Here is a 21822-nt window from a genome sequence, read left to right as displayed (position 1 = left end):
ATGATAATCATGAGAGTAGGACACGTTCCAGTATTCTGTTATTAAGGTCATTTCCTGAGGGACAAAAAATCGTTTAAAAACTAATGTTGTGACCCTTCTTAGATTTATGGTGAACTGAAAGAAGGGAGGAAATTGAAGAACTTTCCCCACCTCCTGTCCCTAATATAAATTACCCAGAAAGACATTAGGCACCACTCTAAGAAAGGGAAGAGGTGGCAGAAAATGAAGTAGAAAGATGCTGGAACAAATTATCTGCTGCTTCTATGTGCCACAGGTCTAGTACCTGAGATGATGATAAATGGACCATGTACACCTCAGGAGATTGTCTTGACTAATTAAAGTAACTCTTTATCACAGTGTCTTTGGAATCATCCAAAAATCAATCATGAATGGTCCAATATTTGAACTTCATTTATGTTATTGTTCATACCCATACATTATCTATTAAAGGTCTTTAACGGCACATTTAAAATCACTGTTGGTAATGGGTTGATCATTTTCTCATAGATCATGTTTTTACATTAGCAATTGTATACATTTCAGTATATTCTGAAATGATCCATCAAATATGCATACCCTTCATTTCAAATAAGTAAATAAAAAGAAAGGAGTTCAATGTGGTGCTTTTAATTGGTTCATGTTGGTAGATTTTTTTTTTTTCAGTTCACAAGCACTTATTAGCATTTTCCATAGATTACCTTTGTGTATGGTATGTTCTTTGCCATTATGCTAGAGAGCTAGCATTTCAGTCCTTTCCTTTCCTTTCCTGGTGAATTGAGTAATTTGTGCTTGTATTAATTGCTTTAAAAACACTTTGTTCTGATCATTAGTCATCTGAATTTCCTAGTTTAAGGCTGAAGTTCCAGCTTAAAAAAAAGTATTTGCTTCTAAATTACTTGACTGGTGTTTATGCGTTTTCGTTTTCTGTAATGAATACAAATAAAATAATATGGAGAATTTCTGGTAATAGGTAAGCCTATGGGGCCCAGTCCAACTGAGCTGAACATAAAGATTATGCTTTAGAGGTGTACAACATCAGTGAGAAAATTACAATGTGGATGGATTGGGAGAGATTGTCAGAAGATGATACATTTTTATTGGAACTTTGGGTAATATTTATGTAGATTTTTAACCTGATTCTGATTATAGAATCAGTTTCACATCTAGTTTCACATCTATGAAAACTGAGCTGTAGAAACCCTCATTTTCTTGTCAGAGAGAGAGTGCTAATATAAAACAGCAAAGAATTCATACAATATTTGCAATTTCTGTGATTTGGTGTAAGCTTTGCATATATGCTGCTTTATTGAATAGCACTAGGTGGGAAGACTTACCCAGAAATAGATGCTTGAAATGTTAAGTTGTGTGTCAGCTAATAACACTGTTGTCAAGTCACACATCACTGTAATTCATATCAAAGGCAATGGTCAGAGTTTACTGTTGCAAGTGAGTTCTCATAGTTTAGTCATGTACTGACTGCAATACTAATCTCCATTTTTAATGTAAAACATGACTCTTTAGTGTTACATTTTATTAGAATTTCCCTTGAGTAAAGAAATTAACTATTAACCTTAAGCCTGTAATTTTGTTTCCTCTTTCGTGTTGCTGATCACTTGCTGAATGTCTCAATTTTAGAAATATGAAGCTACTATTTGATGTTACTATTGTTGTTAAGTCAATCGTTGAAAAATGTCATACTGTAAGGTTCATATCTGCTCTTTTAATGTAAAACATTAAACGCAAGGAGAAAATACCATTCATTTTTTTGATTGTTTTTACTTTCAATAGTGATTTTTTGCTGTTGTGACTATAAATAGGAATTCAAAAACAAGCAGTTAGTGAGAAGGGGCAGCTGGTCAGGGTAGTACAGTTGGAGTTTCAGGCTTCAGTGAATTCAATTCTGCCACAAACTGTCCTTAGCATGAAGCAAATCTAAAATGCCATCATCAGTAGGTGCACATGAAAGACAAGGAAGAACGCAAGCATACATTAATACTTCCTGTCTTGCCTAATAAATCTGTAATTACCTTTATTTTTAGTAGGACAGCATCACAGAGAGAGTGTGGAGTGTAACCCAATGTAGGGAGAACATAGCCTACTGGACAGCCAGATTTCTCTGAAGAAAACAGGCTGAGATTAAAGAATGAGTTGGAACTGGAGTCTATGTTGCAGTTCTAAGGAAGACAATTGGTAAACATTCAAAACAAACAAACAAAACACTAAAACTACCCTGTGTTTAGTGATTTCTGAACCTGGAAGATGGGAGGATTTGTAAGGCTTCTGTGTGTAGATCAGCCAGATCCCTGCTCAGTGTTCTGAATATTGCAAACCTGATTTTAGGAATTCTTTTCTTTTTTATAACTGGAACTCCTAGGTCCATGAAGTCACATAAATCCTCATGCAAATGCAACACCGGAGTGCTGTTACTCCCAACTTTTCTCTATATTTTCTTGCCTTTTTTTTTTTTTATTGAGGAAATCTTCAAAGAATTGAAAGATAACTTTGTTCTCGTAACAGTGTGTGGTGGTGCTCTACCTTGGTAAAACTATTAAATGATTACAGATAAGGTTGTTTTGTTTGTTTGTTTGTTTGTTTGTTTGTTTGCTTTTCAAGGTAGCTAGTTTTTATTAAAAAATATATTTTTTAAATGCTTCATGTTTACCTAGATTTTTTTTTTCCCAGCTAGAACAGATTTATACATGTTCAATTTCCCTCACTAATAGAAAATGGGTTTGGATTATTAGTGAGTTCCAAAATATTTACCAGTTTCTTCCCTGGAGATTCTGCATAGAAAGAACAGGTTGGATATTAGGAGAAATTTCTTTACTGAAAGGGTTGTGTGGCATTGGAACAGGCTGCCCAGGGAAGTGGTTGAGTCACCATCCCTGGAGGTCTTCAAGAAATATGTAGATTTAGAATTTAGTAGGATGGTTTAGTGGTGGACGTTCGTACTAGGTTAAAGGTTGGACTAGATGATCTTAGAGGTCTCTTCTAACCTGAATGACTCAATGATTCTATGAACAGATAGAATTAGTCAGACATAAGAAATGCAGGCTCTACACAAATTAAAAACTGACATGTTAATATTCATTTTCAATTCAGATTTTAATCCAACTGTTGAATGGATGGCTTACATTCACTTTAATGTCTCTTTTCTCCTTGAGATATTCCTTAATTATTATTAAAATATCTAAGAAATAAATGCAAGAGAAATATCATAAGATAGTGCTTTTGTGAAGAAAAGGTCTTGCTTTGTGGAAAGCTTGCCAACCTTCTCTTGGATCTGTTTCAAACTTCAGCTATTCTTCAGAGATTGTAACATCCCTTTTGTTCTGTAGTAGAATGAAATTTCATAGGAATCAAGAACACTTGAAATCAATGTTGCTCAACTGCCTGAAGAAGTGATCTCTGGTGTGTGAAGTGGGATCTTTGCTTTTATCTCACCCACTCTCTTCCATTTTCTCCTAATCAGTCTTCTGTCAATACAAGGGATTTTTTGTTGTTGCTCTTTCAAATTCAGCAAAAAAAAATGTTTGTATGGGGGAAGTATGTTGAAAGTCTTACAATACTGTAGACTGTAGTTTAAGACAGTACCGAAAAACCTCACATAATGTCCTTTACGTTGCTTTGTGGCTTCCTGCTATGTCACGATCTGCAGGAGATGTAAAAAGGGAGAGGATTCTCAACAGAGTTACACTGGAGGCATAAACCTACTTTACCATTATAATTTAGTGCACTGAAAACACAGGTCAGTGTTTTAGGGAAGGGATGTGTTTGTTTTTATACCTTACAAAAGGTATAAACCTTTAAAAATTCCATATTGGGCACAGAAGCTTTCATTAATATTATCTATTACCTAACGTAAAAAGTGTTGGGAGTCTGAGATGTAAAGTGGCTGCATTGCTATCTTGGAGTCATTCTCAGGTTGCTGGCAGTATGTTGATTTTGGTGAATGAAATACTTTCTCACACTCATTTCTTTCAACACATTGTGTTTATTGCTTCTTAGGAATAATAAGTATCGAGGTTCATGTAAAAATAAATTGCACACAGAGTTTCATTTTAATTGTCTTATTGAAGAACTCAGTCTTGTGATCCTTATTTGCACAAAGAGATCTGCTGATGTGAATGCTTAGATATAGAAAGCCAGAAGCAAGAAAGGAGTTTCTTGATGTACTGTTGCATTTTATGAATAGAACTAAAGGGTTTTGCAGAATTGCCTTTTTAATTGATTTGATATATTAAAAAAAAAAAAAAAATATTTGAGATACCGTAACTTTAGGTTTAAGGAATTAAATCTGTTTTAGGCTGAAGTCTATTTCAAGCTTGAATGATGCAGAAATGTTTAAACAAAACTTAAAAATATATAGATAATTCAAAAGGCTTTGGAAAAGTATCTGACACATGGTTGAATTAACTGATCTAATCTGCTATTGATTTATTATAGGTGATACAATTCTGTGAAACATCAGGATATACGTTATTTATATAAAATCTATAAAAGCCTTTGCTTTCATTTATTTGGAAGTTGTTAATATTCCATTAGCCACAGATCCTGCAATTGTCAAAATATGCAATTACAACCTGGTGACAACTTCAGAAAACATTAGTCTTCAAGCTTTAACAACAGCAACAAAAGATTGGTTTAAAAGAAACCAAACAAAAACAGTGTTTTAGGATCCTTAAAGGAAGTAAGAGTTTTTTAAACTTTCATCACTTTAATTTGTGATAATTAGTGAATTTCATCCTTAAACTGAAAAATTCCATGAGGCATAATGCATAAAATCGCTTTTCAAAGAAAGATATGATAGCTGAAAACGACAGTTTTTCAATGGTGTCTTTTCTGAACTTCAGGACATGAGTAGGATTATCAAAAAGTACCATCACCACTTGACCACCCTCAAAATTCATTGTGTTTCAATTCATCTGATATTGTAAGCTTATGTTTTAGAAACATTCCAATAACATGTTGGTGAAACATACATTTTTTTTTAAAGCAGGATTTGCATTAATTTCCACAGAATTATTGATTGTTCTATCACTATTAGGTCCCCAATGCTTTCCTTTCTGATAATGTGAACTCTGTTACTCTTAACAAAATTGTTTACAACATACAGTTTACTTGTTTTATACCACGCTGTAGGTGCATCATATATGAAGCTGATAACACATACTCTTCACTTCTAAATCTTTTCTAAACTTAATGTCGTTTGCTTGCCTTCTTACAATTACTATTTCATTTTGTATTATATTTTTATATTTAAAACATAGACTTATTTTGGGATTAGGTATTATTTTAGGTTAGGTATTCTTTAGGTTTATTTATTTAGGTTAGGTATTACTTAGGTTAGGTATTATTTAGGATTCCTCTATTTAGGTTAGGTTAGGTATTATTTAGGATTATTTTAGGTTAGGTATTCTGTTCCACTTGTAAATAGGCAAAGGTAAAATTGTAAAACATAATGGAAAATCAGCAAAACAGTGTGTTGTGGTTCAAACATATAAAAACACATATCCCTATAAAAATATGGATCTTGAGGCTGGAAACTGAACAAGAATTGAAAATGCAAACTCTGTTCTCCCTCAGTAAGCTGTCTGAGACTGCTGGCAAAATGACTGGGATTGCAGTGACACCTTTCCAATAAATGTGTGCCACAGACAATTTTTGAGTTTACACTGGGACTGAAAGTAAGCACCTTTCATCACGTAGTTAGTGGAAGTTACCAACAGTTCAGCTGCTGATATATGATAAAAACAAAACTGCTGTGTATCTGTACATTTAATACAGTTCTTCATATTCTACTTCTTGAAAAATGTTTTCCTTGAATTTCACATACATTTACAGTTGTAGCAAATATTCAAGGTGTATGAAACAACTATTCTACTTCAGGTATACAGTGGAGTTTTACATTTATTTTAATTCTCAAATTTTGTTTCATTGTGTTTATGAATACCAGTCAGTCTTTCCATGACATTTCCCATCTTCAATATTAATCATGTACTTGTGAAAGACCTTTAAAATAACATCATATAATGGTGATATATATATATATATATATATATATATATATATTTCAGTGACATCTTCATTGTTGTGTTTATTTCCTGTTTCTGTCGACTACAAAAAGTAAAGCATTAAATAAAAATCCAATTATTCAACATCCAAAACAATTTTCTGCCTGCATAAAGGCCAAAACTCCTTTCTTCCTCCTTGTCCCCCTGGGTCATTTGAAATGTAAACTACAATTGCTGAGAAGGCTTAGGAACTGGAATTGAAGAATAGCTCTGTTCAAGAAAATTGACTCTGAAATAATTGGGACCCCTAAAGATAAGTTGATAGATCTTCTCCCTGATGTATTTTATGGTAGACACTATTGTAAGTTGTGCCTTGGTATAATATTTCTTAAAAATCAATGGTAAGATCATTCTTTGCCTTTGGAGAGCTACTGAAGGGCATGACATGAAAGTATGGCAGTGAGATGACTTTGAAACTTTCCACTTCAATGGTGGGTCTTTATTCTGTGGGATTCACCAAGAAGAATAAATCTATCTGAATGCTTCTCTAATTTATTCAAGTTACCAATGGCCCTGAGAGGCTATTCAATCAGGAAGACTTTCTGACTTTGAGGGACAGCCATACTCTCTCTCTTTGCAGATGGTAACAATAAGAATAATTAGCATTCTACTAGGTTGTCATTTTATACCAAACAAATTCTGAAAGGGACAAGATCTTCAGACCAACTTTCTTAATGTAACAGTAGATATTTTCCATGGACTTTAATAAAATAGTATTTTTGACCAAATTATGAAAACAAAGTCATTTAAGAAGAACAAAAAGTATCCTCCTTTTTCCTTAGAAGTGAAATATTATTGTTGTCTTTTCCCTCCTTTGGCATCAGTGTTATTTGAAAGTAATGTTGGTAATTAATCAGTCAGAACTGTGGGATAAAGAGAGGTGGTTTCAACAGCTAGTAGAGTGTAATTGTTGTCATTTTGCTCATAAGCCTTTACAAATTTAGTTTCCTAATTTTAAACTGAGAATTGGAAGGAGCTTTGATCTTTTGTTTCCTACTGGTTGTATACCATGTATTGTTTCAGAGTTCCAGTAATAGTTTTTTGAGAGCCAGACAATTTTGTTTTTTAACAGTCAGGTGGAATCTAAGAGGTCCTAGCTTGTTGGGAAAAAGTGCAGAACTGTGAGTCCAAGGTGTGAGCCCAATGAAAGGGTTTGCTTACAGTGTAATCCTTTTGCTTAGTTGTTTCTAAAATTATTCATCTGCGTTCTCAGATGTGTAAGGAAGTTTTTCTTGTCATGTGTCAGTTTGTCTATGTTAGTCTATCATAATGGTAATCTGTTGTTCAGAATGCAGAGAACTGATGATGCTCCACAAAATACATGCTCTTGCCTTCTGTTAGAAGGGATTCTTTCTGGAAAATGTGTGGTCATAATGCTAAACGATTGACATTTTTCTAAACTTAGAAACTCATATCGCTGAATTTCCCTGTCATATGAGATAGAGATGGAAGAGTTTTCAGTTGACAAGCTTTCTGACTTTCTGTCCTATGTTCCTGAAGTGACACAAGCTCATGTGTGTGTCACACATTGAGTGTCCATTCTCCCATCTTTATTGCAGATTTTCAATTTGATAATGTAAAGATTTGCACACTTCTATGTTTGGTTGTTGTTGTTGTTTTTAAATGAAAGATCTAAACAAAAAATACAAATGTGAACAACAGCAGACTGCAATGCATCAGGATAAAAAGAAAATGAATTCTTAAGTCATTTGTCAAGGCTCAAAATCAAAATTTGTTTGTATATTAAATTCTGGTTTTTATTCAGAGGTATGCCTTTTTTGTTGCATTGCTGTCCTAGAAAAGGTATTTATTCTGTATATTGAAAAGTGAAAGACTAATTCGCAGTGTTTACTCTGAGTCTAGCAATCTGGCTTTTTTAATAAAAACTTATGACAATACTATAATGTTCTGATTTTTAAAAATGAAGTTATTTAAGAGTGCAAAATCTCAGTGTTTTTGAGAAATCACTGCTCTGCATTTCATAAAGTAGAATTTTGCCTTGTTTCCTTTATGTAGGGACAAGCTACCATTGTAGATATAATCTACAGGTAAATTCTACCTATAAAACAGCAATCTGGATATGTAGAATTCCTGGTTTTGTATTTTAGCAGAGAATTTAATAAAAAGCTGAGGTGGAAAGGTAAATAAGAAAAACTGTTAGACCAATTTAAATGGAAGAACGAAATAGTGAAAATGTTTTGCTTTTGCTAATTGCAATTGCTAATTGCTTTGCCAGTGACACAAGATCAGAAGTTCGTTCATTTCAAATTTCATTCAAAATAATATTTTCAAGCAAGTGGAAAATGCAATAGCCGCGATCATAATGTCCTTTTCATTATGCCACTTCTTATACAACACTGATACAATTCCCAAGGAAGCAGCCTCCACAGTCACCCCACAAGTATCATTCATTCAGAGCAGCTCTTGAATATATGAATAAATCCCATAAGGACAATACAGCTCCTCAGTGCAATCATGTTCTTTGGTACAGGCTTTGATCAGAAACTGTTTATTTGGCTGGTGAGTGGCCCATGGAAGGGGATCTGTGGGATCTGGTAAACAGCAAGTTGAGTACAAGTCACGGTGTGCCCTGTTATAAATTAGCTCTCAATTAATTGACAGAGAGGGTCGTGTCCAATAATGCAAATGATTTTTATTAAGTAAGCAGCCAACAAGCAAAACAGTGCTGGGCGGCCAGGGAGTCTGTGCTCCGCAACCGGCACACACTCACCCTCCCCCCGAATCTTCCTTTTATCGCCTGGTGGTTCTGGTATACGTGGCACATCCTGGTATGTTCTGCGGCTGCGCATGCTGTTGCCAGGGGGTCGTCTCGGTCCCTTTGGTGGTCGTGAAGATGAAGGCCGTAGTCTTCCTCTGCATTGTGACTCAACTTCTTTTCCCTTATCTGGTCATGTTGGCCCAGCATGAAGCAGGAAGGCAGGATGCTGCCAAACTAGTTAACAACTTATCAAGAAGTGGTTACATGAGCCTAGCAACAGTGACTTTAAGCAGAAGATGAAAGAAGGGGGGGAAGGGGAGGGGGCGGGGGGGGGGGGGCTCCCTCCTCCTTGCTGGTTTCAAGCGAATCCTTTACGTACTCTTTTGCTACATTAAGTAAGGAATTTCATAATGTCCAGCCAGGCGCTTCACAGTTTCTTATCACCCAGGAGCCTTCACTACCCCCACTCTTTGAACAGAACAAAGACAATGAACAAACATTTATTGTATATGACATGCCCTGGCAGCCAAAAGGGTCAAATGTACCCTGGGGTGCATCAGGCACAGCACTGCTGGTGCGTCAGGGGAAGGGATCGTCCTGCTGTGCTCTGTGCTGGTGCAGCATCGCCTTGAGTATTCTGTGTGGTTTGGGGTGCAACAATGTAAGAAAGGCATAAAATTATTAGTGTCCAGAGGAGGGTTACAAAGATGCTGAAGGGTCTGGAGCTCTGAGGAGTGGCTGAGGTCCCTTGGTTTGCTCAGCCCCGAGCAGAGCAGGCTGAGGGGAGGCCTCATGGTGGCCTGCAGCTCCCTCACGAGGGGAGCGGAGGGGCAGGCGCTGAGCTCTGCTCTCTGGGGACAGCGACAGGACCTGAGGGAACGGCATGGAGCTGGGACAGGGGAGGGCTAGGCTGGGGGTTAGGGAAAGGTTCTGCACCCAGAGGGTGGTCAGGCACTGGGACAGGCTCCCCAGGGCAGCGGTCACCAAGCCTGTCAGAGTTCAAGAAGTGTTTGGACAACGCTCTCAGACACGTGGTCTGATTTTTGGGTGGCCTGTGTGGACCCAAGGGTCAGACTCAATGACCCTTTTGGGTCCCTTCCAACTCAGGATATTTTATGTTTGTCTTTTTTTGTTTGCTTGCTTACTTTTTTGTTTGTTTTTAACTTTGTATGTGATGCACCTTGAACATGTACAACTGAATGTGCTACCCATCACATTTTCAGTAAAAGATACTGCCTAGGAGACCAGTACAGATATTCTTATTGCCCAACAAGTAAGGTGTTGGTCTTATGCTCTGTTTTCATGACTTTAAGACTTTTCCTTTTTAAAAGTGTCAGGTAACAATGTGATAATGTTACTCCATCTCTTGTGCACATACATGCAAAATTGGAATAAATCAGTCTTAAACTTTGTCACGGAAATATCTTAATATGCTTGATACGACTTCTTGCTTTAGCCCACTTATATGTATCGTTTTCTTTAAAGGCTGCAGCTATTTCTTGCTTGAATCATAAAGGTTTGTCAGTGACCTTTAAGGATGGCCATATTGGCTTTAGTTTTTCATAGCTTATCGCAGCAGAATATATGTGCCTTTTTACAATCAGGACTTACACTTTGAAACCAATTGCTTCATAATTTACTATTTACTACAAAGAGTTATTCTAGTTTTTGCCTAAACAAGGATTGCCTATATATTCTTTTAATTCTGTTTTACTGTCAATGTGTACTAAGTTTAAATGTTGATTGTGTAGTAATCAGCTCTTGCTAGTGTAAGTAATTCCAATATGCTTTAAGCATAAGTTAGTTTGCATTGGCAGAACTTCATTTTGTCAATATGATTGCAATTACATTAGTTGCTCTTTTAGGGAGTTGGTGTTTAAAATGACCTTTGTCGACATCTAGGATTAATATACCAACGTCAGCAAAATTCTGTATTACCAGCACGGTCTAAGCTTTTAAATCAGCAGATTTGGCCCTGGAGAATGGACCTTGTATATAACAAGTCTTCCTGTCTGCTGACCTGGGACTCTTTTGTGACCTGGCTGGGTCCAAGTTGCTGCACCAGTCTTTTGGGGTTTGTCAGCTAGCAAAGGGGTAAATAGCTTTAAAGCTCTCCTAACCTGTATATAGAACTTGTTGGGATTTCCCTTGTGTATGGGTATGTTTTCCATCCACTTAATTAACACAGAAATTGTCCTGTAATTCAGGCTTTTTAACTTGGAAATAATTATCTTTCTTTCCTTATATAAACTCTTCATTCTGTCAGAATGCTACATCTTCTGCTATGAGTAACTTGTATATTACACATCTGTGTGTGCAAGAAAAATTGAACACATTTGGTTGAACGTGGCTGTTACTTAGCTACATCAAGCATATTCATATGGGTGCATACAATTATATTGATTAGTTATGTTTTGACTAATTTGGAAGTTGTGTTTTATTTGTCTCTAGGCTCATGTGCCAGTGTTATGCGATGTAATATACAATGTAATGCGATGTAATATGATAAAATACATCATATTATGTTAAATGCATCTCCCCACCCTGACTTCATATAGATTCTATATGGTTATTTGTCCTGGTTTTGGCTGGGATAGAATTTATTTTCTTTGTAGCAACTGACATGATGCTGTGTTCTGAATTTAAGATGAGAACAATGCTGATAACACACCGATCTTTTAGTTGTTAAAGAAGCAGCAAATTATTTGATTGTTTTGCCTTGATTGCATGAATGGCTTTTGCTTTACCTAGTAAATTGTCTTTTTCTCAACCCAAGAGTATTCTCACTATTACCCTTCTGATTCTCTTCCCCATCCCTTTGTGGGGGGAGTGAATGAGCAGCTGTATGGTGGTGAGCTGCCTATTGGGTTAAACTACAAAATCATTATTCTACTGAGGTGAATGGTAAGAGTCAGAGAAATAGCAAAATGAAATAGAAAACCATTATTTATACTTAATGCACATATTTGACTTCTAAGTAATTCTCAGTTCTTCATAAAGTTGTTCTATTGTATAACATCTTTTTTATTCTTTATTTCCTTTTATATTTCATACATGATTTCAGCAAATATGATTAATTAGAACTCTGACAAGGGAGATTACATCTTATAATTTTATGACCCTTCGATGTTTGTTCTAGTTTCCTTTCAACTTTCTCATTAAGTTGGTAGAAGAGAACGTGCAATTCCTTTTAGTTGCCTCAATTCCTCAGTCTAGTGCTTTAGCTTACACTATTCATAAAAATAATACCTTCTATTTTCTTACCAGACATGAGTAAGGGCTTTGAACTGGAAAAGTGACTTTAGGAATGTATGGATTCTTTTTAACAAATAGTTTGCCAAACAGAACTAATCTGATTGGTGTTGTACTGGAAGACAGTATAGGGCATTACATGGTAAAGTTTCAAAGATCAAGTTGAGTGCTATTTTAGTCCAAATGAATCTCCTGTTTATTTAGAGAACGATGTGATGCAATTTTCTGTCTTTAACTGACATACTACTTACAAAATAATTATGTAGTTTATTGTATGTCAGCTCCTTGAAGAAGCATGTAAAAGCATCAGTCTCATGTTAAGCACACAGTAATACTCCATTTGAATGTTGCATTTACTACACAGACTTTATAATACAATCTTGCATTTCAGCTGTATCACAATGCTAAATCTGCTTCTTGTTTGTGAAGTGTTTTAGTAATTTTGTAAAGACACGAGAAAATGTTTTAAACAATCCTGTGCTCACTGTGGTGTTCGGTGAGTGGGCACGTAGTGTATGTGTAAGGAAAAGACTCATTCCTCAAATTAGGCAGAGTACTATGGAAAAAGGTATGTAAACATATAATTGTCATCACAGTGCTTGTGACAGAAATGCACACACGTTTTATTAATAAATTTAAAGCTTTGGGGGATCTAAGAGAAGAAGAGGTTGCCTTAATGTATTGTTGTCTTTGAGAATATTCTTATAACTAGGTATGATGATTTATACCTGATTTTAAAATCCAGGAAGATATAAGTAAATTATTTTGGGTAACCACTCCTCAATACTTTTGAGAGAAGTGGCTGCAAACGTATCGTATATTAATATTTTCAACCCAAGAAGTTAGTTAATGTAGCATGCTTTAAAAAACAACACAGCTTATTTATAATTTCACTCTGTGTGTTGTAAGCCCATTAATTCAAATTAGTTTGTGGTGCACGTTGACTGTTTCATAGTCTGTATAGTATTGTATTTCTGAATTTTAATTATTCTCTGTCATTTAAAAATACTAATTTACTTACTGTTCCACTCACTTGCATTGCATCAGTGAAGCAGACCTAGAAGTAATTTCCAAAGCAGTGTTACATTGCTGTTTCTATTTAATAGCTGAAGTGGATCTCATTTTTGTTAAGAGCTAGTCAAAGGCTGAGGTTCTGGGTCATGGATTTTGGTAACAACTATTCTACTGCTCTGCTCCTTTTATGAGTTCAGTGTATTAAATAAGAACTTACTTCCTCTCTTTGAAAATAAATCTTAAAATATGTTTTTTACAGCCTTGTGGAAGAAAACCATCTTTTGCCAGCTCTTTTCCAAGTCATCTTGGTAAGAACTTTTATATATATATATAAATATATATATACACACTAATAAATATGTATAATATCTCTCAACTAATAAATATGTATAATATCACTCAAATCATGTAAAAATATTAACCAAATTTATTAAGGCATGTTTATAACTTGTTGATAAAGTGAACAGTCTATAAATACAAAAGAATATAGTGTATGTAAGTGGGCATGTATGTTGTTCTCACCAACTGTCTGCCTGTATAAAAACTTGCTTTTATAAAATGAAGATTTTTTCTTTTTTGAACAAAATAAGAATCTGAAAAACAGAATTAATGAGCTTGATCCTTAATTAGAACTGTGTATTTGCCCAACTCAAGCAACAAATGCAGGGCAACCTGATACTGGTAACAGTATCAGACCAGAGTTTTGTTACGATAATGCAAACTACCACTATTAGCTTTTAGAATTTCTTTCAGTGTAAAATGTCAGGGATATGATTTTTTGTAGTAACATGATTAATTTCCTTCCCTTATTTGTATCTGCCACTTAAGAAATCATAGAATCACAGAATGATTTGGGTTGGGAGGGACCTTAAAGACCATCCAGTTCCAAGCCCCTGCCATGGGCAGGGACACCTCCCACCAGACCAGGTTGCCCAAAGCCCCATCCAGCCTGGCCTGGGACACCTCCAGGGAAGGGGGCATCCACAGCTTCTCTGGTCAGCCTGTGCCAGGGCCTCACCACCCTCTGAATGAAGAATTTCTTCATTACATCTAATCTAAATCTACCCTCTTTTAGTTTAAAGCCATTACCCCTTGTCCTGTCCCTACACTCACTGACAAAGAGTCCCTCCCCAGCTTTCCTGAAGGCCCCAGATAGATACTGAAAGGGGGCTATAAGGTCTCCCTGGAACCTTCTCTTGTCCAGGCTGAACAACCCCAACTCTCTCAGCCTGTCTTCACAGGAGAGGTGCTCCAATTCTCTGAGAATCCTCGTGGCCCTCCTCTGGACTTGCTCCAACAGGTCCATGTCCTTCTTGTGCTGGGGTCCCCAGAGGTGAACGCAGGGCTCCAGGTGGGGTCTCACGAGAGCAGAGTAGAAGGGGACAATCACTTCCCTTGACCTGCTGGCCACGCTTCTGATGCAGCTCAGGATATGGTTGGCTTTCTGGCCTGCAAGCACACATTGCTGCCTCATGTTGAGTTTCTCATCAACGAACACCCCCAGGTCCTTCTTCTACTCAGGGCTGCTCTCAATCCATTCGCTGCCCAGCCCATATTTGTGCTTTATCACAAAGTGATAATGAAAAAATGGTGATGGTTTTGCACCTCTGGAATGTTGCAAAACAAATGCATTAACTTAAAAGAAAAATCTGCAGGATAGTTTGGAAGTAGGGTCCTGTGCTATCCACTAGTCTTGTCACTGATATTTTGCAGAATGTCTTATTTTTTTCAACCTGTTTGTTCATGATCTTGTGCCAAGTAAGTGTTCTGTAATGTAAACGTGCTCGTGATGAATACTACTAAATATGTATAATTTATGCAGCATAGGCAGATTGCATGCTTGCTATTGCATCATTCTTGAAATTCAGTCCCACTCCAGGTAGATGTTCTTAAATGTGATTGTGAATCAACTTTGCCTTTCTTTCTTAGGTTTAAATATTTGAATTTTCTCTAATCCTTTGCAGTGATTTATTTCACTACCTATCTCAAATCTCTTTGTTATCACATAATCAGATAAGCCTTTTTATTAAAGTAACCTCTTCCATGATGACAGATTTTTGCAGTAGCATACAGAACACAACCTTTATGCTATTTTGTGTACGTATTCGTACAAGTCTGAAAAGATCTTATTGTGATAAACATTAACAATAAAAGCAACACTTTACAGTGTTTCATAAATAGTTTTGACCTGAGATAAGTACTACTTATAGGTGGTAACAAAAGAGGAATACAGTAAAATATGAAAGTCAAGTGTTTATGATAATATCCTCAAATATCAAGTTAATGTTTGAAACTTCTTCAAGTGCTGGTATCTTGAATATTAACTACCAGAAAAGTGCATATGTGTTTATATATTATTATTTTTGGATTATTGAGGATGTGTTCAATAAATCTTCCCAGATCTTGAAAAACTTGTTATAACTTATCAATAGGCATGGTATTTAAAAAATACGTGCATCGTACCATGTAAATGTAGGATAAGTTAAGTTGGACTCAGTTGTAAATACTCCCTCCTGATCTTCCTGTACACGGTTTGATGCTGTGAGTTCTAGAAACAATTTTTAGAGAGTAAAAAGCAGCTAAGGTGGAAATTGTGTGCATGACTGGTGGTCTGCGGCCATTTCACAGTTCTTCAACCGATACAGCTGTCTTAGAACTTATGGTTAGAATTGTGAAGGAAAAGGGTTTATAACTTTTAGGAAGGAAAAAAAAAAAATAATCCTTTTCAACATGCTTTGTCTGGGAAGGACATTTTTAGTGGCTTCAACTGCCATACATAGCAGTCAAGGTCTAACAGTACCCTGGCTATCAGCTGTGGTCTTGGTTGGCTTGAGGGACTTGAGACTCCCTAAATGGGAGCGCTAACCTCCTTGCTGTTCCCTTGTTCTCACTGCAGAAGAGTGAATTCAGTGAAGAAATGTTAGGTAATTGGGAAGGCTCAGGAGCCAGGATGAATCAGGGGACTAGTCTATTTGGGTTTTAGAGCCACATGAGTAGGAGCAACCCTTACCAGCAGGGTCAAGCAAATATATGGAAGGATGCTGCAGGTAAGAGGAATGAGAATTTGAGAAGTAGGAATGCTAAGGCTTTGGGAGAAGTTTTCACTGGGATTCAGTTTACAAGAAGTTGAAAAATTGTATGCATGAGAACTCACTTCTGCATGTTCACTCATTCCACTCCTTTGTGTTCACGGTACCTGTAAGTGCTAATCATCTGCATTTATGGGACTGATGGTGCTAATGTAAATATCTTTAAAAGCAGTTAAGAAAATCTAGTCTTTACCAGGTTGAGTGTTTTCAAAAAGAGAAGGTGAGGAGAAATTTGGTGAATGCCAAAAGTGTGTAATAACGGTTTGCACTAAAGATGTGATCTTATTATAGGGCCTGAAGAATACTCTGGAGTGATTACTTATTAGGCTGTTGTTCCTCAAGGGCAGAATGAATTAGAAAACCCCATCATTATGGGTTTCTGAAATCATTTTCATGGTTGTGTGAATGAAAGGAGCTGCATATCATTTGCTTTCCTATATTGTCCATTAACTAGTCTGTGCTCAGATTTATACTTTGATTGGTTTTTGAGAAACAGAATAGATCGGTAACATGGGGCTGTGTGTTGTTGTACCTAGAATTTTACCAGACCCTAAACCAGTGATTTTAAATTATACTTCAGAATCAATACATGACTTTGTAGGTACATGCTCAATAAATTAATGTAGAGCTATTACTATCAAGTTCAAGGAGTGTCATTAGTATTTCACAATTTCTTATGCAGAGACCAAATACGTAGTGCATTTTCTGTGCATTCTTAAGTGCAGTTTGTTACTACCAGCAGTGCTACTGATTGGACAGTGACTCTTCTAGGATCTGAAAAGAAATAGTTTGGGCTCAGAATTGGAAAGTGTCTCCAAGAGCAGACTTCATTTCTAGACTGTCTGTGCTACAGTCAAAGCAGGATTGAATGTACTGGCTTTAATCTCTCAGAGCAGTGGAGACGATGGCTTGCAGATACTGGGCACTTCACAGGAAATAGGTTTTAACGTGACTGCTTCTCACTGTTCACTGCTGTAGAGTTGCAGCATTGCATACTGCTCACTCTGTGTTGTGGTCTAACCCTTAACCCTGAGAGCTGAAATTTCTTATCCTGTCCCATGTGGGGGACCTGTTCAATCAATGAACTCTGCTGAATTGCACCAAATGTCTCTGTTCACGTCCTTTATGACTGCCTCTCTATACATGTTACAGTTGCCAAAAAAAACCAACAATACAAAAACAGAGTACTGAATGAGTAAAAAAGGGTGTTACAGTCTACCTAAAAAATTGTTCTAGGATAATAGGTATTAGTTTCATTCACCTGAGATAGCTTTTAGTTACTGGTTTGTAGGAGGCGTTAAATTCAGTTGCCATTCCCCTGAGAACCCTCAACACTTATTTATCATTTCATTTAATTTCAGTAAATGCAGATTGATAGTGTGCTTTGTAAATATGTGAAAGACCTGTTTACAGTGCTTTGTTGCAAAACTTCAGAGGGGAATTTCACGTTGTATCTGAATGCAAACTAGTTCCATCATTACCCTGATCCCAGATCCTAGTGCTAGCTGTTAGGTAGATTATGGGTATTTCTACAAAGCAATAGGAAGGTATGACTGTAGTATGAGTAGGCATTTATCTTACTATAACATCTAATGAGATCAGTGAAGATGTAGTGATGTCCATCTGTGTGAGTTTTCATGTCCACAAAAAGGAGGGTAGATTCACAGTAAGTATCAGTATATTCAGAACAGCATGGGATTGAAAAACAGAAGAAAAGTTGGCATTGTAGTGTGCAAAATTTAAATGATGCAACTTCCCTTAGTAACGAGATTAAAAATAAAGTGCCAAGTTCCATGATGTTGTAAATGATGCCAAAAGTTGAGTTGGTGAAGGTAGAAATAGAAAATGCTGTTGTTGATGAAGTAGAAGAGACCGCAGCAGAAAAGGTTACTGTGGGGTATATTTCATGTTATACTTTGCCTTTTTTTCTGTTGCACCTTTAATATTCTGCTTCTAATATTATATATTTCACTATGTCCAACCTGTGATTATATGACATATCAGTATATTATACACAAAATGCTATTTTTAAATCTAGTATATTGTTACATTGAGGTTGGTAATGGAAGTGGAAATGTTCTTTAATATTTCAAACAGGTATTTGTATTTTAGACTACTAACAGCATTTTGTGAATTAGCTAAAAGTAAAGTTGTCATATATGTTATTTTGTATGCTATGACACTTTTTTTGAGTGGCTTTTATCTGATGTTTGTGGGGAGCTCTGCACACACCATAAATGTTTCATGGCCTTCCTTTAGGGCTATCTGAATCTAAGCTATGGCATAGAAAAGAAATTCTGTAATTGGTGAAATTCTATTTTTGTGTTGATAAATTTTAAAAACTAAAGCTAATGATGCTTGTGATTAGAAGCTCAGTGCTATCCTCTTTTTAAAGCCCTGTAGTTAATTCTCTGCTCATCCTATTAACATTTCCCATGTACGTTTTAACACACCAGCATCTCACAGACTTCAGCTTCTGCTGTCAAATGTTTTTTGCAACATTCTGTAGTTAAAAGGTCAGTGATCCCATGAAAAGTGTGGCAACGTGGATTTAAAGACATATCCTTTTAATAAAATTTACTATTTAGTAAGATTGAAAGTTATTGTGTTTGTAAATGGTATGTTATTATAAAATATCATCACCTAATTGTATGCATATTCATGTCGAACCTTTTAACAGCACATGGTATTAATAAGACTACATCTTAGAAATTTTCTTTACATTTTTTGAAATAATCAGAATTAATTTTAAAATGTCAATTTTAAATTTATTTTTTATTTAAAGATAGAAATATGGAAATGTTGAGTATAATTCGTTTTGTAGTCATATTCACATACTTTTATTTTTTCTTAGTTGTCTTTGGATTTAAGATTTGCTTTGATACTGTCTCTATTTTGCTCTATGAGTTCATTTTTAAAAAGTTTAATTACCGAATTAATCTTAAACTAGAAGATCATATATTGTTCATGTTTTTGATTGCAGTAAACCTTTGCCCAAGAGGTTACTGCAACAGCTGAAGCATTAATTTACTTCTATCTGATAAACTAACCACCTTTTAGTCCAGCTTGGTGCCCGCCGTGGTGGCGGGCTACAAGAATGAGCTTGCTTCTTACGGTTGCAAGTACATGTGGATCATCCAGGTTGGATACTTGAAGAGTTAGAGACTGCTTATATTCTGTAGTGAGTACACATTTATGCTGTCAAACTCATCTGCTGGAGAAAGTTGAGATAGCAAATAGGGCAAATAGTGTAAGTTTGAGCACTGTGTGTGAATAGGCAGTTGACCCTTTAGGCTGTAAATAAACTAAAATCTCTCTCTAAATTCTGTGCTTGCATGAGAAGATCGATACTGGTAGTAACTGGTACCTATAGACATTTCACTCCAGTCTGCAGCCATATTCAGTACTCCGTTTAGCCCCAGCTTTTTATTTAAAAGAAGAAATACAAAGATATCTGGGAATGGTTATGCAACGTTTGTTTTAAAGAACAGGAAATAGCATTTATATTAATAAAATAATTTTAATGGATTTCTGTGGGGTATTCCTGTTTCTGACTGTGTATTAAATGCTGTTATAACAAATAGTGAAATGTGCAGTGGCTCATTTTGGTGTACTTCATCTGCTCATTTCTGCTTTGATTGAAAATCTGCATTTATAAGGTATCTGAAGTTAGATTCAAAGAGTGATTTTGCAGCTTCTGCAGGATGAGCTTTAGTTATATTTAGAAACGTTAAGTTTATCCTTAATTTATTTTTGTATTTGTGAAGCATATGCATTGCCTACAATCTGCTAGATTAAATAGCCAAATTCTGTGCTGTGACTTTGTGTGTAAAACTGCAGTGACAGGCCAGAAATAGATTTCATGTAATCTGTGAGGATTTCTGAAAGTGAAAATACAGAAATCCTGTTTTAATTGAATGTTTATAAAGCAAAATAATTGCATATTTTCAAAGTAATTTGAAAAATTACTTTGAAAAAAAGATGGATTGAAGGGAAATCAGTGAGAAAGTGTTAGACCATCTCAGTAGTTACCTGTTTTCAGTGAGAAAAATGATGAGATGCAGTTTAAAGAAAAAAATATAATGTACATGTAAAGAACATTTCAACAATGAGTATGGTATAATGTATCCAAACGAACATTTCTTACCAATGCGTTGAAGTCTTGTGTCTCCATTCAGTACAGTGACAATAAAGTAAGGGTTCAGTAGGGGTTACTATAAAAATGGTTCTTCAGAAAAAGATTTTTTTGGTACTTTTTCAGTAATCTTTCTATCAGTAGTTTCTGGGGAAGTGTTCATATGTCTACACACCTGTAACCATTTGATTAATATCGAGTCAGGTTCTTAATCTGTTACGGTCAATTTTTCTCTACTAATGCTGTACACATCATGAACTCTTAGCAGTTTTATTTCTTGAAGGGTAACTGTCATCTGCTTGAATCATGGCAATGGAACTGTTATAAGCCAAAATGCCTGGTGTAAAGGCCACTTCTGATTGCAGTTAATAATGAGAATCCCTGGTATAACATTTTTTTCCCTGATATTGTTAGATGATGGCAGTGTTTTTGCATACAGGTGAGCAATAAAAAGGTCAAGAAAAGTTTCCTTTGCGTAGGCATTTGGCTGTGAACATTAACAGGAGCTTACATTTGGCTTTTAAATATTGTAACTTTTGCTAGACTTTCAACGTGTTTGCTATAACCAAGAAGCTTCAGGCTTATCTGTGCTGCAGTCAGTGTGTGGCAGCAATTCACAAAGCCATCTGCACCTACCCTTGAGCCAGCAGCTTAGCTGACAGTGGTAATGGCAATGCAGCAACAGAGGGCTGAGAACATCTGAAGCCTTGTCATGATGCTTAATCAATCCTCGGGCAGTTTGCTGCTGCAGCCGTGCTGCCTTGGGTCCCCTAGCTAAGTCAAGGCAGAGGATGTCTTCACAGCTGCTGTGTGGGTGTCCTCCCATACTTGTAGAAGACCAATGTAGTTTGAAGAAACCTCATGGAAAGGAATTGAGCTGGAGTGTCAGATGTGATTCTAACATACCCCGAGGACTCGGGACCATACGGCAACAACATGCTGCTCCTTTTGAGAGGTGCCCTATGCATGCCCTAGGTGATGTGAGCCACTGCTTTTGTGTTCCTTTTATGCAGATCATGAGCTTGGGATAGTGAGAGAAATACTGTATAACCAAAACCTCTGCATGTACAAGTTTGAAAACTTTCTAAAAGGTTCCCTTTTAAAAAATGCTAGCTTTAAACAGAGCTGTAATGATGCTCCATGACCCTGAGAGAACTGTTGTTGTTGTCAAGGTTTTGTTTCTTTTTTCTAAGTGGTATTAGGAGCTGATTTTTAGCTATTGTAGAGTTGCTTGAGTCAAATAGGTTTTTATAGAATCACAGAATGGTTTGGGTTGGGAGGGACCTTAAAGATGACCCAGTTCCAACCTCCCTGCCATGGACAGGGGTGCCACCCACCAGACCAGGTTGCTCAAGGCCCCATCCAACCTGGCCTTGAGCACCTCCAGGTATGGGGCATCCACAGCTTCTCTGGGCAGCCTGTGCCAGTGCCTCACCACCCTCAGTGTAAACAGTTTCCTCCTAACATCAAATATAAATCTCCCCTCTTTTAGTTTAAAACTGTTCCCCCCTTGTCCTATTGCTATCTGCCTTTGTAAAA

At 36.4% G+C, this 21822-nt stretch overlaps 1 protein-coding gene across 6 annotated transcripts in view; it reads left to right on the top strand.

Annotated features, from left to right (window-relative positions):
* The window catches only part of ULK4 (unc-51 like kinase 4), a 240376-nt gene that overhangs the window by 106118 nt on the left and 112436 nt on the right, over window positions 1-21822 (top strand). For 5 of the 6 annotated variants that reach the window (XM_035316467.1, XM_035316466.1, XM_035316465.1 and 2 more), the window contains exon 31: window positions 13319-13367. In XM_035316467.1, coding sequence (XP_035172358.1) covers window positions 13319-13367 — 49 coding nt within the window. Of the gene's footprint in view, window positions 1-13318; window positions 13368-16830; window positions 17314-21822 lie in introns of those variants that run through there. The other variant, XM_035316470.1, reaches the window with a different exon arrangement.

The sequence above is a fragment of the Oxyura jamaicensis genome, chromosome 2 (assembly GCF_011077185.1).
Source record: "Oxyura jamaicensis isolate SHBP4307 breed ruddy duck chromosome 2, BPBGC_Ojam_1.0, whole genome shotgun sequence".
NCBI classification, from domain to species: domain Eukaryota; kingdom Metazoa; phylum Chordata; class Aves; order Anseriformes; family Anatidae; genus Oxyura; species Oxyura jamaicensis.
Note: the sequence above shows the minus strand (reverse complement) of the source record. Positions and strands in the feature narration are given on the sequence as shown.